We start from the raw sequence: 15739 nt of genomic DNA on the forward strand, positions 1-15739 counted from the left end.
TGGGGACTGGTGACATTTTTGTAGGCGAGTGCATAAACCCGTAGGGCGTGGGTCGGCTCTAAGACCGAGCCGTCGTCCGATAGAAAAAAAAATTGGAGAAGAAGACAGGCAAATGGTACCTTCGCTCGGAGTTCGCACTGCTCTCCGAGTGGATAAAGATGCCGGTATGTACTGATGTACTGTCGATCCAGAAGTATTCCTCGGAATTAAATACAGCCCTATTTTGGGTCCTCTTGACGAAATCAACGAACATGAGCGCTGAGTCTACGCATGGCAGTGCGGATTTAACAGCCGATGGTCTTTGCCGGCGTTATTAATCATACACCGTTCACGTCAGCAATGGTCTCCACTGTCCGAGATCTCCAATTTGGAGAAGTTTCACCCAACTGTGCACATCTCCACTATCCGACTGGAGGGTGTATTATGGACATGCTGAATAGCAAGCCCTATCAATGTCAACGATGCCCCCGTGCATTCGCCCGATTGGAGCATCTCCAACGTCACGACCGATCGCGTAAGACTCTGCCCACCGACCAAATCAATTTCTGCTGACCGACTGTTAGACACCAAGGAGAAGCCATACGGCTGTGTTCAATGCCGCAAAGCGTTTACGCGCAAGTGCGTGACTGTAGCTCATGTATCCCGTCACATACTAACGCTTTCTTCAGGGATCTCCTGGTGCGCCATGAACGCTTGGCACACTCGGCGGGTAGTCCGAGTCATCCATCGCAGACGCCATCCCCTGCTCACCCCGCCGTGGATGGCTTGGATACGTTGGCGTCTGTGGTGACTGATCACGCCGACGCAAGCCATCGAGCTATACCGGGGAGCAATGCGCATTTCTCGGCAGATTTGTCGGCGGCCGTGCATCGTGCACCCATGCTCGGCACGCCCTTAACTGCTAGCCATACCCCGTCAGCAGCAGGACCGAGCACTCCCATCCCAGGCCCAGAATTCGGGTATCCATTAGGTGGAATCCCAGCAGCTGCATACGAGGGAAATGACTTTACCTCTTTCTTGGACAGTGTGCCTCTGCCCAGTCATCCTTATTCTCCAGCATATCAGCCACTCCCGTTGTTTCCGCCCTTTCAGTTTTCGCCGATCCCAGACTATGACCAAGCTTCTTCAGATAGAGGGCCAGTCAGTGAACCCGCCTCGACTCCTTCGAGCTCGGTTCTGCCTCGGCATGGGGCCCAGCTTCCGTCCCTCCAGCCGGAGGGATATCAAAATAGTTACAAAACGAGACAGCCGACGGGATTCGTTCCTGTCACGGCGCGGTGTCGAGATAATATCTTGAGTCTTCTATCTGACTATTCGAATGTGGTTCCAAATCCCTCACTGCCTTCGCGGCATGCTCTATCTCGGTGTCTGACTGGGTATCTCATGGGTTTTCATGATCATTACCCCGTGGTACATATGCCCACGTTGGATGTCGAGTCCATGACTCTGCCACTTTTCCTCTCCATGGCAGCGCTAGGGGCACGGTATTGTCGCGAACCAGATACCAGCCACCATCTCTATCAAATCGCCAAACCCGTCACTCTCGAACATGTGCGCCGGGTCTTTCTATCTGGGACGATGCCCGCCGCCAGTGCGGCTGAGGACAACGACACCCTAGAGACCGTGCAAGCACTACTACTCCTCACGTCTGTCTCCTCATGGTTCATCAACAACCCACCCTACCTTGAGGCCTTGTCGATCCGCAGCCTGATGGAGACGCTGGTACGCAAAGGCGGGTTAAACCGTCTACCGGACCACGATGGATCATGGAGTAGCTGGATCCAGCGAGAACGAGTCAAACGCACCAAGCTGATCGTATTCTGCTTCTTCAATATCCATACCATCGTCTTCGATCTACCTCCTGTAATCCTCACCGAGGAGGTCGCAATGGAGCTGCCCTGCACGGAAAAAGAATGGCAAGCATCACGAGCCGACATATGGCAGGCAGAGCGCAGCCAGAGTCCCGGTGAACCGATATTCCAGGATGCGCTGACCGCGCTCTTCAATCCCTCCAGCAGCGAAGTGGAGCGCTTCTCCTCTCTCGGCGGCTATGTGCTCATCCACGCTATCCTGCAGGATATCTGGCTGATGACCAAGGCTGGTCGACTCCCTGTCTCCCGACGGAGCCGGTTCGGGCCGCCGCCGGCGTCAACGCAGGAGATCGTGGCAGTTGAGCAGGCGCTGGAACGGTGGTGTCAATGCTGGGAGCGCAATCAGGAATCGTCGATCGACCCTCTGAGCCCGCATGGCCCGCTCTCCTTTACATCGGCCGCTCTGCTCCGACTCGCGTACATCCGGCTGAACGCAGACTGTGGTTCTGCCAGACAATTGCAGACGTGGGACCCGGTCCAGATCGCATTCAGCCTGAAGGAGAACCTGCACGTGCGGCGAGGCGACCGTCTCACCCGGGCCGCGCTACACTGCGCTCACGCGCTGAGCACGCCTGTTAAACTAGGTCTTAGTTTCGTCGCTCACTCGCAAGTCGTGTTGTGGTCTAACCAACATGCCTTGTGCTCCTTGGAGTGTGCCGTGCTGCTAGCCAAATGGCTCGAAGCCATCACCGTCGACCGCCCGAATCCACCTCTAACCGAGCAAGAAATACGGCTGCGGGATTTCGTACTGGAGATGGTCATGGAGGTCCAGCATGGTGTCTCGCGCGAGTGGTTGCTCGCCACTAATACCCGACTCAGCGCCGCGATCACACGTCTGTGGGCGCGTTTGTTTACGGCGGACTATATCTGGGAGATGGTCAATTTGATAGGGCGGTCTCTAAACAGCTATGCGGACCTGCTAGAGCGAGATGTATAAAATGAGAATTAGCGAATCTGGACCGAATTCTTGGTCCACTAGGGCTCAGGATCGCCGGATTGCATCACTTTGCATTGGGATATGGCAGGCATCGGCTTTTGTTTATAATTCCTCCATCAATACTGCCATTAATACTGTTATCCACTCTATTGTTTGGATTTGCTGGTGAAAATATCAGCGATATTTCGGTTCAATTAGCCTAAGCGTGCGAGCTAGAGAAGGCATCCTTTCTCCAGCTAGAACCCTTCTCAAATGTAGGGGAGTATTGTGTATCTTCAATCTGTCAACGGCGTTCGGTTCTTTTAGGTACTGTTCGGAAACTGCCATGGAACAGACCTTTAACGAGGCACCAGCCGATCTCTACTAGTGTGTTGAATCTTCAGTTCGACCTTTCAGAACAAGACTGAAGGAGACGAAGGCCGGTAAACATGCAGTCCTTTCGGAGCTGCTAAGCAACAATTGAACCTAGGAAACACATGACCTGCTGCTATACCGGCTGCCGACATCATTTACCGTTGGGTCCAATCGACTCGTCGGTTTGGGCGAAGTCGACCGAACCGTCTCTCGAGGGTTAGCAACTCCCGTACCCCTAGTCGAAAAAGATCCTAAGGGTCAAACGAACGACGGAGTCCACGAGATCGTCAGATCCGCAATCCCGTCTTACGGGCGCCACGAGGACATAACAAATTTTTTCAACGCCCTGGCAGCTTGTTATTGATGGCAGTCTGCCAACCTAGTCTGTCTTTGGCTGGCGAGAGGAGTGGGTCTACTACAGCCGTCCACGTCATTTATATCCTTCGGAGATGAACTTTCCTAAAAAATGAGAAATTCATTCCAAAGGTGACAGGTTAAGTATTGCCCAGTATTTCTAAGGCTATAAAGAACCACCGCCGGCGGTGGTTGATGACTAAAAGGCTTGTGTCGATCGAAATGTGGGCGAAACGTAGGAAAAGTATACCGCTAGACCAAAAAGTGCTAAAGGCAACATTTCAGCTTCGGACAGTAATATCCAAAGTCAACAGCTCGTTTTCGGCGCGAATACGTGTACGTTTCAGTCAATATTACATCGAAACCAAAAAGATCAGACCTCTCCTGGAAATGGACCCACTCGGCGAGCGTATATCTCGTTACTAGTTCTCACCTCCCCTGGCCACCTGGCGAGCTTGTATCTTACAGAGGTTGCCCTCCGGTATGCCAAGAAAACATCACAGCCGGCCACGGTCGCGTAGGCTTCGTTTTCTTGACATATAGGACGCTAGAACAGGGCGCCAGGTTCATTTTAGCGGTTACTCTTCCGATACCGTATTGAAAACCTATGTGACGGGCTGTGGTGATTTTTTTTATGACCTAGTGGACGTTGGACTACAGCCGGTCACGCAGGCTGTGGATCTAGAACATGGCGCCAGGTTCATTTTAGCGGCTACTCTTCCGATACCGTACTGAAAACCTATGTGACAGGTTGTGTAGGGTGTTTTCTTGGCAGCCCGACGGCCAATTCCTGTTGCGAGAGGGTGTCTCTACAGATATAAAATAAAGAAAAAGTACTCGAACTCCTAGCTCTCTCATACAGAAATATTTCTCTCGCATAGGCCTACAAAGCCTCTCTATCTTGTTACCGTTATGACTTTGTCCACAGAAGCCATACTTGGGCTTCTTACTTTGCTAGTCGCGTCGGGCCAGTGGTCATGGTCTATGTACCACGAACGTTCACGAAGGAATATTTCCACTAAGTCAGGTGAGAATACTCGTCTACCTAGAGATCGAGCAAATTTAAGACCAGAATTACCGTTCAAATTGACTTACCTCGCATAGCTACGTCTTCTCTTGATATCCCTTTTAGCAAATCCCGCCGTCGAATCGAAGACCACCCACCTATCGAGGTGGTACTTGAAGAAGGACGAGGATATGAACTTGGACAAACAAGCATGTGACCAAGAATACTAAGATGTTATACTATGTTGCTAACAAATATAGCGTCTTAAAGCAGGCGATACGCGAGTCCTTGCTCGAAGCTTTTATTCGGCGAGAATGTCAGTACGGAGGTTTTTATCTGATAGAAGGGTCTAATTTGATGACGGGGTTAAGTCAACAGGGTATATGTGTTCCTTTTATTTAGGTCATACTCTAGTTTTTGCGATATCTATATAAACATCTCTATATATGATCGACGCTTGTCGTACTCTCTATGTTTTATTACTATTTTCTAGACTAATATAAGGGAGATTTAAGGCATAGCTTCAGAACCTATTAGCTATATCCCTCCTATAATGGATTTAGAGCTAGGCCCGTACAATAAATTTTTTTGTAATATTGGTGACGGTAAACCTGCCGCCTCGGGTAGCGATCGGCTCTGAGCTATCTCTGAGTGATCTCTGAGCGGGACCTGAGCTACTCACTGAGTGATCTGAGAGCTCACCCCGTTGCTCACCCCATTCAATTCTCATCGTACCTCTGGTCCGATGCTAACCGCTCTACTATTGAAGTTCCTAGGAGTACAGGCCAAGATTACGTTTTCCCATCTACTTCTGAATTAAACAAACCCCTCATCTTTACGTTCTATCCCTTGCACCTACCGAAATGGGCATCGATGGCCAACTCTTCGTCAGCCCTCGCAACGTAAAACCGATGGTGAAATTCTCTTCCCTGCCCTCGTGGGCAGTATCTGTGACAAATAACGTAACTAACTAACTAGTTAGTTAACCCTAGGCTTTAGTAAGGTCCATCACGTTCTCACACGTGACCTCTTCGTCTGTTTACACCGCTTAGCGCATTTCCTCATGTTTTCTTCAAGCTTTTGGTAAACTGCATGTGGCCTAGTTAGATTGAATCAAGTCTACTATAGTTACCCTGCTGGCAACTGTAGACTGGCCACTAAGCAGATCTCAAGGGGTGGTATAGCCACATTAGTGAGACGGTGAAAGAAAGGTACATCAGGTTGGTCAGACTATAGAGGTACAACCCCAATGCCCCACCCTGAGGGTTTCTCTTTGTACATAAACCTGGCACTGGGTGCTGACCTTTCAAATTCCCCTAGTATCTATCACTGCAAAGATTTTCTGTTTAACAAAAATTTCCTCGTGTTTCTACCTTCAAAGTCCCCCTCTAATACCAACAATGAGCCAATCACCACCCAACGATCCTTTGACTCAGGAAATTCAACGGCTGAGAGCTGATTACGAGGCGAAAAGAGCGCGGTCTAATCTGGTTCCCACTGCTGGCCCACAGATCATGGACCTCAGTTTGGGAGTGGTTGATGGTGTTTCCTGCTATACTTATTGGTATGAACCGTCAGGCCAGTGCATCCGGCTGGCTGATATACCGGGCACTCTTTCTGGTGATGTTCTCCGCCTACAACGAAACCTGCCTATCTTAGACGGCGACCACGAAATCATCGGTGACCAAATACGTCCCCTCAAAAATGCGCCACCACTTCCAGAGCCAGACGACGACTCCGAGGAACTCGGTCCAGTTCTTGCCTCGCTCCCTGTGGTCGAAGTCGATTCCAGCAAACATTTTGTCAAGGAGGGCAAATATAAGAGCGAGATTCGGAATCTGCTCAAATGTCAAGGTGGATCCTGCCCAGGAGTGCCAAAGTCATCCCACATCATTCAATTACTGGGAAAGTCGCCCGATGACAAGCTGGTTTTCGAGAAATTCAAGCCCCGCTACTTCTTAGTGTACATCTATCCTCTCGCTGCCTACAATGACTGGATTCTGCAGATCATCTCCGGACTGAAGTGCCTTCATTCCCTTGGGATTGTTCATCGTGATCTCCGCATCGACAATGTTGTCTTCTCCTCTGATACTTCTCGCGTGCTTATTTGCGATCTCGAGAGTCGTTGGGGAAATCGACTGGCACCTGAGGTTTCTCGCGAGCCGGTGTTAGACGCTGGCTGGACGGAGAAGTCGGACATCTATGACCTCGGCTATCTTATCAAGGGCATGATATACGGAAACGTCCCGATTACAAACGCAGTGGAATGGCCTGTTCCCCCTCCTCTAGATGCCGTTGTGGAGGCTTGTATCCGAAATAGTCCTGAGGAACGCCCAAGTCTGGATGAACTATACGCTATGGTTGACAAGATCAAGATGACTACTTAATAATATATGAAGAATTGACCATATACCCACTTGCAGAATAATAATTTGTACAACCCAACTTCGTAGTTTGCGAAACCTTTCTTATTAAAGCTGACAGTTGCGGCTCCTAGGTCTGAAAGGTTTGGTTTGTCTTAAACGTAATTCAACGGGTTAGCAAAAATGAGAGCTACTTGTGCAGACAATGACAAGCCAAGATAGTAACTGAGACAATGGCCACCGCAAATAATGCCTTTTGCAAAATTTCAGAAGATTCGAATTACAGATAGAAATTCAGGATTGCTAATAACCATTCTCTGTCCCAGACCGGCCGAATACTTTGCCCGACAAGAAGGTTCGATTTACCGTCACCTAGCGTTGTGGTGAAGTAGGTTTTAATAGCTCTCCCGGAGCACAGGGTTAGTGGCCCCGCCGCCCTGAGCAGCCTGACTACTCAACAAGTTTCTCGCAAATTGATAAGTGCGCCTTACCTTAATCGACAGTAAAGCACCTACTATGGTCAAAATCAATGCATGCAATAAGTGAGAAAATCGTCTCACGCTTACCATAAAGTTATAGGAATTGATAGATAATGGCCCTACCATATTATCAGTATGATAGCGTGATTTCAGAAGAAATCTCATATGATCTAGTGACTTGTTTCAGGCTATTAGGGAGATGATTATCAAGAAAAGAAAATATGGTTCTATAGGGCAGGAGATGCCTGGGAAGAATATTTACATAGCTAGATGCATATTTTCTGACGGAGCGGAGAATTCTACTCATGTTCCCGCGAGCCTACCGCACGGATCCTTACGTCGTTCGCGAGGCCCATGACTCACAGCATCTACCAAATATGAACAATAGTTAACTAGTCAATTCGCTTCCATTCCTAATCAGAAAGGAAAAAGACAATGGCCCCCTCTGCGTTGATCGCCGACGAGCCCCTCCGCTCCTTCCTGCAAGCCCTACACGGCCAATCTCTCACCCAAGAAGCTGGCGTGGAATGGTCCGCCCTGCCTCCGCAAACCAGCGATGCCTTCGACGACATCATGCGCGACAAGTTCATCGCACTAGACCAGGATAAATGCGAGCTGGTCTACCATATCCTGCGCAGCATCAAGGCCACGACCATCGTCGAGGCCGGGACTAGCTTCGGCGTGAGCACCATCTACCTAGCACTCGCAGCAGCGCAGAATGCGCACGCAGAAAGTAAACCCGCCAAGGTGATTGCCACTGAAAAGGAACCTTCCAAGGCAGCGCGGGCCCAGGAGATCTGGGCACAGGCCGGGAAGAAGATCGAGGACATGATTGACCTGCGCATTGGCGACTTGCGCGAGACTCTTGCGAAGGATCTCGGCGAGGTGGATTTCCTGTTGCTGGACAGTAAGTGGTTGATCATGGAATTAAAGGAAATCAATTGCTGATACAACTATCAGTCTGGACACCTCTCTCGCTCCCCGCGCTCAAGGCCGTACAGCCGTCTCTCCGGCGCGGGGCAGTCATCGTGGCGGATAATACTCTCAAGGCTACCCAGGGCTACCAGGATCTGTTCGACTATGTTGATGCCGAAGGCAGTGGATTTAAGAGAGTGACTCTGCCCTACACTGGTGGACTGGACATGGTTATCTACCAGTAAAGAATCCCTTGCCGCCATTCAAAAACACTTGGTAGTCTCTAGTCTACTTCCCTTGACCTTTCTGCACTTTCACAAGTCCAGATGTTTTCTTCAGATAGCAAACCTAGCAGGGTTTGGATATATAGGGACTCTCCACCGAATCCCACAATCTAAGCGACCTCGGCATAACCACTACTTCGTTGACTGCCTAGTGTAACTAACTAAAGGACAGTCGAGTGGATCCCTCCCGTCCGTCATATCAACCCCCCACATTACTTCCACATCCAGCTCTACGCTATCTACTCTACACACCCCTCCCCCACCACTCAATTGAACGTCAAAATGTCCCCCAACTCCTTCTCAGTCCTTCCACAAGGTGAAACAGGCGCCTTCCTCCCAGGCGGCCCGTCAGCAACCTTCAACCCACCGGTCTCATCCAGCACAACGGGGTACCGACTGAACCACCTCGCGATCCGGGTACGGGAGCCCTCGCGCTCTCTACACTTCTACGTAGACCTTCTCGGGATGCGAGTCGTGTTCAGCATGAATGCGGGACCCTTCACAATCTACTATCTGGGCCACCCGCCACCTGACGCAGAGGATCTGGGAGACTGGGCGGAGAAGACGAGTCAGATCCCTGTGATGACGCGGACGGAGGGGTTGCTTGAGTTGTATCATGTGCATGGGACGGAAGGCGATAGCGAAGAAGTCTCAAACGGGAATCAGCCGCCGAACCTGGGTTTTGCGCATCTGGGGTTCACGGTTCCGGATACCAAGGCTGCGGTGGAGAGGTTGAGGGCTGCCGGGGTACCGATTCTTAAGGAGGTGGGTGTGTCGTCGAGGGAGGCGGTGCCTTTGTCGGAGTGGGAGGCTGCCAGGGGAATTGGGAGGGGGGAGATCCATGAAAACTATGCGTGGTTCTTTGAAAAGTTTGCTATGATTGCTGATCCGGTGAGTTTGGGGGTCTGGATTGTTTGTTTACGCATTCGTTTGAGGATAGGACTGACTTGACTACCAGGATGGATACATGGTTGAGCTGCTTCCGCAGAGCGTTGAGTGAGAGGGAAAAAGACAAAGATAAACGGTGGTGCCATGGAAAAAAACCTTCTGGCGTGCGTCATATTTCATGCCCAGAAGTGAAGCAGCTGTACATAGGCAATAAATAGTACATGAGCGGACATTCCGAGAACATGAATCATTCCACCCCCCAGCTATCCTCCTCCGCAACGTCATAATCCATATCATGGACTTCTTCTTTGCCAGCAGGCATTTCATTGACCGCGGGCTCGGATTGCATGACAGTATCCTGATCATCCTCGGCCAGTTCAGGGCCGGTCTTAGTCTCGTCCGCCGGGGTAGATGTCGGAACCGCGATAGGCGGGTTAGCCACCCATTCAAGTTGGACCTCGCCCACCGAAGGAATATTCCAGGGACTGAACATGAACTTCTCGGCCTGGTAGCGTTCCTTGAACTCGACGATCACCGAGTCGGAATGGCCCGGTTTAGGCGTGATGGATTCATATTCACCGATGCCCTGACGGGGAAAGTCAGCACGTAATTTCCAGACACACAGACCAGAACGACTTACAATCAGATACTGTCTCAGCGCTTCGTCCTTGTCCGAGTTCAGCTCGACGCCCGTCACAGAGACCCGACGGGGCCGGTTATCCAGACGAAGTACGCTGCCTCGGCCGCGAGGCGCAAATCCACCGCGTCCACGATATCCTCCGCGGTACGAAGGGTCATATCCGCCGCGTCCACGGTATCCACCTCGGCCGCGGCCCCTACCGCGGTAGCCACCCCGAACACCAGCGGCGCCAGCGTTTGAGGGATCCAATCCGAGGCTCTTTGCCTCGGCCTCGAGAGCCGCCAGCTGTGCACGCAATTGCTTGGTCTGATCACTAGCATTCTCATCTGCGGGTGCTTCGACAGGCGAACCCTCTGCAGCACCAGTGCCATTGCTCGGTTCTGCAGCTCCGCCGAGTCGTTCCAGCAGGCGCGCTTTTTCTTCCTGTTGCTTTTTGAATAGCTCATCGCGCTGCCGCTCTAGAGCCTGTTTGGCTTCTTCGGTCTCCTGACGTTTCTTTGCCCTTTCCTCGTGTGCCCTTTGGGCTTCTTCTTGCTGCTTCTCGAACTCTTCCTGGTTGAACGCCGGGGCTTCTGGCTGGGCTTCTCCGTTCTTTTCGTCCTTCCGGCCAGGCTTGTGCCAGTAGACCTTAACGAAGCGGTTGTCAAAAATGACCTTAGGGCTGGACCAAGCCGCCTTGGCCTCGGGATATGTCTCATATTGGACCAAAGCCAGCTTTTTGTAAGGCTGCAACGAGACGTCGGTGATGTTGCCGAATTGAGAGAAAAACTCCCGCACGGCCTCCTCAGAGAACTTATCGTCAGGGATCTGCTCAACCACAATTGTTTTGATTGTTCGGTCCTCGTTCGGTCCTGCCGACGAGAAATCAGACCGGCCGCCTCGTCCTCGCGCATTAGGCCCTCCACGCCCACGGCCGCGTCCACGTTCGCCACCACGTCCCGGGCCCCTGGAGTCGGCCATACGGCCTAAGTTCTTTGGATCATATTCTGTGGACCTGGTCAGCAGCCAGCCAGGAGGGCTCCTAGAGTATTTCACACATACCTTCCTCTTTTCCAGCATCTCCATGCTGATACGGACATGCGGCACCCAAGTAACAGATACCCTGGGTTTCATAGAATGGGCAGGGTTGATTAACCTGCTCGCCGGGCTGCGGGGCGCCAGGCATACCGGGCATAGGCGGCATTCCCGGCATTTGCGGGAAACCCATACTCTGCATAGCCATCATCGCCGCCATGGGATCGTTCTGATCAAACGGCGGGAACCCAGGCGGCATCATAGGGAATCCGCCAGGCGGTGGCTGCGCAAACTGCTGTCCCTGGCGGCTATCCCGGCCCATCCAGTCTCCGCGGCCACCACCTCTTCCTCCACCACGCCGGGGGGTTTTGAAAGCGCGGTTCTGGAGCATGCCCTCCTGAGGTTCTTGATCTGCCTGGAATCCCTCGTTATACGTACGTTTCCGGTTCGGAAAATTCGCCCCATCTTGTCCTCCCCCTGGTCCGTAGGGAGACCCCCTCGGGCCGGTTGGCGCATTGATCGGGTGCTGTGGCTGAGACGGGGGAAAAGATTGCGGGAGGTCGCTTGGGAACTGCGCCTGACTCTGAGAAAGGGTCGCTGGCGGCGCAGCGGCTTTTTTGGGATCGAATGTGGCGAAGAGCTCATCAACGAAAGAAGTTGTGTCTGGGGGGAAAAATCAGCAATCTGGGTAAAAAGAAAAGCACCCCAGGCAGTCAACGAACGTTCGCGCAAGAAGTCCTCCAAGTTCTCGACGGAAACCTTTCTGATCTCCTCATCCGGCGCATCGGATCTGACGAGCGCCAGGACATAATCTGCAAGTACGTCGGAGTCCGCATCAGAGCTACAACGACGGCGCGACCATATTGTCAGCGAATGAATTATCATCCAGATGATAATTGGAAACCCACATGTCCTCCAGTTTCTTCACCACCCAACTCTTCACGTCCTCGGCTTGTTCATCGGTGAATTGCATCGTGGCTGCGTGGATTGGGATTCAACGTGACTCGGCCGTCAAAGAAAGAAGTGAGGAAAGTCTGCGGCTGACAGCAACAGCGAAGTTGCCAGGTGCGCTGCAAAGGGCAAATAAATCCGGTAAAAATATTAATCAAGAGATGGAAGCAGTCATTAATCGGTGTAGGCGCACACAGCCATGGTGGTTGACGGGAGGAGAGACAGAGACCAAGAAGTGCAGGATCCGTCTATTGCGAACGCGAGGCACGCGATGGGTCACGTGATGGTCCACGCAGCCTGCATGGAGCGCTTCAACAGCCAGTCTGCCCTACTGAATATCTACACGCGACTACGACAGGAAAACACCGCGATCGCCTAGCTATACCATGTTTATTTTCATGCTCAAACTGGTATAACTAGACAGGACAGAAGAGACAAAAGAAAAAGAAAAGAAACAAAAGCAAACCCTCACGAAGCAAAATTATGAAGACAAAAACCAAGTGCAAAGCCATGGGAGTCGAGTCGGAGCAGATGGATGGCCATCCGCTACCGAAGCCGCTGCTATCTCAATAGAAGAGCAGTGGTTGGCCCGACACATTTTGTTGAGGGAGGTGGAATTTTGGGTTGAACGTGAAAGTTGTATTGCATTCATCAATCTCATAAAAAAAGATTCCACGTATGACTGGCAGCAGCGCGATTCCGGGCAGCCGTGAGCATTTTTACAGCTTGTCGTAGTACTAGACCCAAAGTTAGCGGGATGGAGGTGAAAACCACGAGGGGGATCAAAACTTACGTTCTCGTAGCCGGGGATCTGCTCCTTGAGACCCTTGCGCTTCCGCATCTCGGCGACGACCTGACCGGGCTTGGTGGTCGAGTCGAGAGGGGAGCCACCGGGGAGGATGGCCCAGTGGTCGAAAACGGACTGGGGGAAGGCCTGGCCACCGGTGGCGGAGCGCAGATCGGCGGGGAAACCGAACGACTCGTTGACGGGCAGGTAGGCCTTGACGTTGAACAGAGGAGTACCGGGGCGCTGCTCCTCGGAGTAGACGTGACCACGACGGCGGGTGAGGACACCGTAGATACCACCCATGGCCTGCTCGGGCACCTGGATCTCGACGTTGAAGATGGGCTCGAGAACACCGGGGTCAGCCAGCATGGCGGCGGCGTACAGGACACGACGGGCAGTGGGGATGAGCTGACCACCACCACGGTGGATGGCATCGGCGTGCAGGGTAACATCCAGGATGTTGAAGCGGACGGAGCGCATGGGCTCCTCAGCAACGGGACCCTCGCGGGTGGCCCACTGGAAACCAGAGACCACGGAGTCCTTGATTTCGTTCAGGTACTGAACGGCCTTGGTCTGGTCGACCAGCAAGTTGGCACCGGTGGTGTCGGGACCGAAGCACCAAATCTTACGGGCATCGGTGACATCCCAACCGTAGTCGTCAGCCAGGACACGGGCACGAGCCTTGAAGTCGTCACGGGGGCTGATCTTGCCAGCCTCGATGGCGAGGGAGACCTCCTCGTCGATGGGCTGAGCAGTCATGTACAGACGGTTGTGCTTGTTGGGCGACTTGGACAGGGCAGTCATGCTCGACACGCCGGACACAGTCTCACGGTAGGACACGACGGGGTCGGAGATGCGCAGGGGCACACCGGCGTGGTCCTCCTCGAGATCCTTCAGGCAGATCTCCAGGTGCAGCTCACCGGCACCGGCAACGACGTGCTCACCAGACTCGTTGATGAGGGTGAGGACACAAGGGTCGGACTTGGACAGACGCTTGAGACCCTCGACCAGCTTGGGCAGGTCAGCGGCGTTCTTGACCTCCACGGAACGCTGCACGACGGGCGAGACGGAGAACTTCATGACCTTGAGGTTGTGGGCGGTCTCGTCGGTGGTCAGGGTACCCGACTTGAGCAGGAACTGATCGATACCGACCAGACCGACGATGTTACCGGCGGGAACATCCTCAATGGGCTCGATGAAGCGACCCATCATCAGAATGGTACGCTGGATGGCCTTGATGAACAGGTCCTCCTTCTTGCCAGGGGTGTAGTTGGGACCCTGGATGCGGACCTTGAGACCGGACTTGACGGTACCGGCGTAGACACGACCGAAGGCGTAGAAACGGCCCTTATCGGAGGTCGGCACCATCTTGGACACGTAAAGCATCAGAGGAGCCTTGGGGTCACAGTCGCGGATACCAATGCAGGCCGCGTCGTCGGTGGGACCCTCGTACAGAGTCTCGGCACGGTACTTCTGGGCAGTGACGGGCGAGGGCAGGTGGATACAGATCATCTCCAGCAGAGCGTCGGCGGCAGGCAGGAACTTGCGCATGACAACCTTGAGGAGCTGCTTGCCCTCGAGGTCCTTCTCCTCGGAGGCCAGCTTGACCTCGAGCTTCTCCAGGAGGGCCATGATCTCGTCACGCTTGTTGTGGTTGACAGCGGCGAAGACCTTGAAGATGGGGTCCAGGATGAACTGGTTGAAGGCACGCTCCAGGGTCTTGCCCTCGAACTCACCGTTCTTGGTCCACTTCTTGGTCTTGGGGTTGAAGTAGTTGTCACCCCACAGACGCTCCAGCATCTTCTTGCGGTCGACACCGAACTTCTTGGCGTACTTGATAGCGAACTGACGGACGGTGAACGCCCAGCCGTGCAGACCGGAACCGAAGGCGATGGTGCCGCGGTCGGGGTAGACCTGGACATCACCGAGAGACTTGTCGAAGTAGGTGGCGATGATGACATTGACGGACTCGATGGTACGGGAGAAAGACTGGTACAGATCCTCCTTGGACACCTGCAGCTCGAGCAGAGCACGGTCGACCTTGTTGATGATCAGGACCGGCTTGATACGCTCGGTCAGGGCCTGACGCAGCACGGTCTCGGTCTGGACACAGACACCGGACACGCAGTCGACGACGACGAGGGCACCGTCGGTGACACGGAGAGCGGCCGTGACCTCGGACGAGAAGTCAACGTGACCGGGCGAGTCGATCAGGTTGATCAGGAACTCGTGGCCGTCGACCTTCTGGGGGATCTCCTTCAGGTCCTCCGGGTCGGGGAACTTGGCGTACAGGGAGATGGCGGTGGACTTGATGGTAATGCAACGGTCCTGCTCATCGGGACGGGTGTCCATGAACCGAGACTCACCGGCCTTGGCGGCCGAAATGATACCGGCACGCTGGACCAGAGAGTCGGAGAGGGTGGACTTTCCGTGATCGACTACATCAACATGGTCAGTATCATCTCATCTGGATTCATCAGAGGTGATGAAGCATACCGTGAGCAATGACGGACATGTTCCGGATGTTGGCCGGCTTGTCCATCAGGGCACGGATCTAGTGAGGGTTAGTTGAGTGTCTGATGGAAAAAAGCAAAGCCTGGCTGGCCCTCTCTCGGGCCAGCGGACAGGGAGAGAATACGGACCTCCTCGATGGTGAAGCTAGAGGGAGACTCTTGTTAGCCAGGGTGTCCATGGGATAATTTTTTTCTTCATCGATGATCCGACTTACTTGACCATGTTGGCGGTTGATTCCTCAGCAAAAGCCCTAGAGGCGAGGGGAGGGGGTTATTGAGATAAAGGTAGAAGCAAGAAAGCACACAGACGATCAGGACCGAGCAGAGACTCGATCACTAAATCCAGAGACTATGTGCAACTGCTCCAGAAGACGGAGTGAAGA

At 53.1% G+C, this 15739-nt stretch overlaps 6 protein-coding genes across 6 annotated transcripts; 4 read left to right on the forward strand and 2 right to left on the reverse strand.

Annotated features, from left to right (window-relative positions):
* Positions 1–1464: 1464 nt before the first annotated feature.
* On the forward strand, positions 1465–2808 carry PFLUO_LOCUS2368 (uncharacterized protein; the record flags this gene model as incomplete). Its single annotated transcript, XM_073779501.1, has 1 exon — positions 1465–2808. One exon carries the CDS (start codon positions 1465–1467, stop codon positions 2806–2808), a length of 1344 nt encoding a protein of 447 aa, XP_073636449.1.
* A 3114-nt stretch (positions 2809–5922) lies between these two features.
* PFLUO_LOCUS2369 (uncharacterized protein) lies at positions 5923–6909 on the forward strand (the record flags this gene model as incomplete). The annotated part of the gene is made up of 1 exon (XM_073779502.1): positions 5923–6909. One exon carries the CDS (start codon positions 5923–5925, stop codon positions 6907–6909), a length of 987 nt encoding a protein of 328 aa, XP_073636450.1.
* Positions 6910–7799: 890 nt separating this feature from the next.
* PFLUO_LOCUS2370 (uncharacterized protein) lies at positions 7800–8524 on the forward strand (the record flags this gene model as incomplete). Its single annotated transcript, XM_073779503.1, has 2 exons — positions 7800–8271; positions 8325–8524. The coding sequence occupies 2 exons, from the start codon at positions 7800–7802 to the stop codon at positions 8522–8524; spliced, it is 672 nt and encodes a 223-aa protein (XP_073636451.1).
* A 321-nt stretch (positions 8525–8845) lies between these two features.
* PFLUO_LOCUS2371 (uncharacterized protein) lies at positions 8846–9563 on the forward strand (the record flags this gene model as incomplete). The annotated part of the gene is made up of 2 exons (XM_073779504.1): positions 8846–9454; positions 9522–9563. 2 exons carry the CDS (start codon positions 8846–8848, stop codon positions 9561–9563), a joined length of 651 nt encoding a protein of 216 aa, XP_073636452.1.
* A 135-nt stretch (positions 9564–9698) lies between these two features.
* On the reverse strand, positions 9699–12078 carry PFLUO_LOCUS2372 (uncharacterized protein; the record flags this gene model as incomplete). Its single annotated transcript, XM_073779505.1, has 5 exons — positions 9699–10037; positions 10092–11077; positions 11133–11768; positions 11828–11946; positions 12014–12078. The coding sequence occupies 5 exons, from the start codon at positions 12076–12078 to the stop codon at positions 9699–9701; spliced, it is 2145 nt and encodes a 714-aa protein (XP_073636453.1).
* A 697-nt stretch (positions 12079–12775) lies between these two features.
* Positions 12776–15579, reverse strand: PFLUO_LOCUS2373 (translation elongation factor 2; the record flags this gene model as incomplete). The annotated part of the gene is made up of 5 exons (XM_073779506.1): positions 12776–12793; positions 12850–15281; positions 15340–15397; positions 15486–15501; positions 15572–15579. The coding sequence occupies 5 exons, from the start codon at positions 15577–15579 to the stop codon at positions 12776–12778; spliced, it is 2532 nt and encodes an 843-aa protein (XP_073636454.1).
* Positions 15580–15739: the final 160 nt, after the last annotated feature.

The sequence above is a fragment of the Penicillium psychrofluorescens genome (genome assembly GCF_964197705.1).
Source record: "Penicillium psychrofluorescens genome assembly, chromosome: 2".
NCBI lineage: Eukaryota > Fungi > Ascomycota > Eurotiomycetes > Eurotiales > Aspergillaceae > Penicillium > Penicillium psychrofluorescens.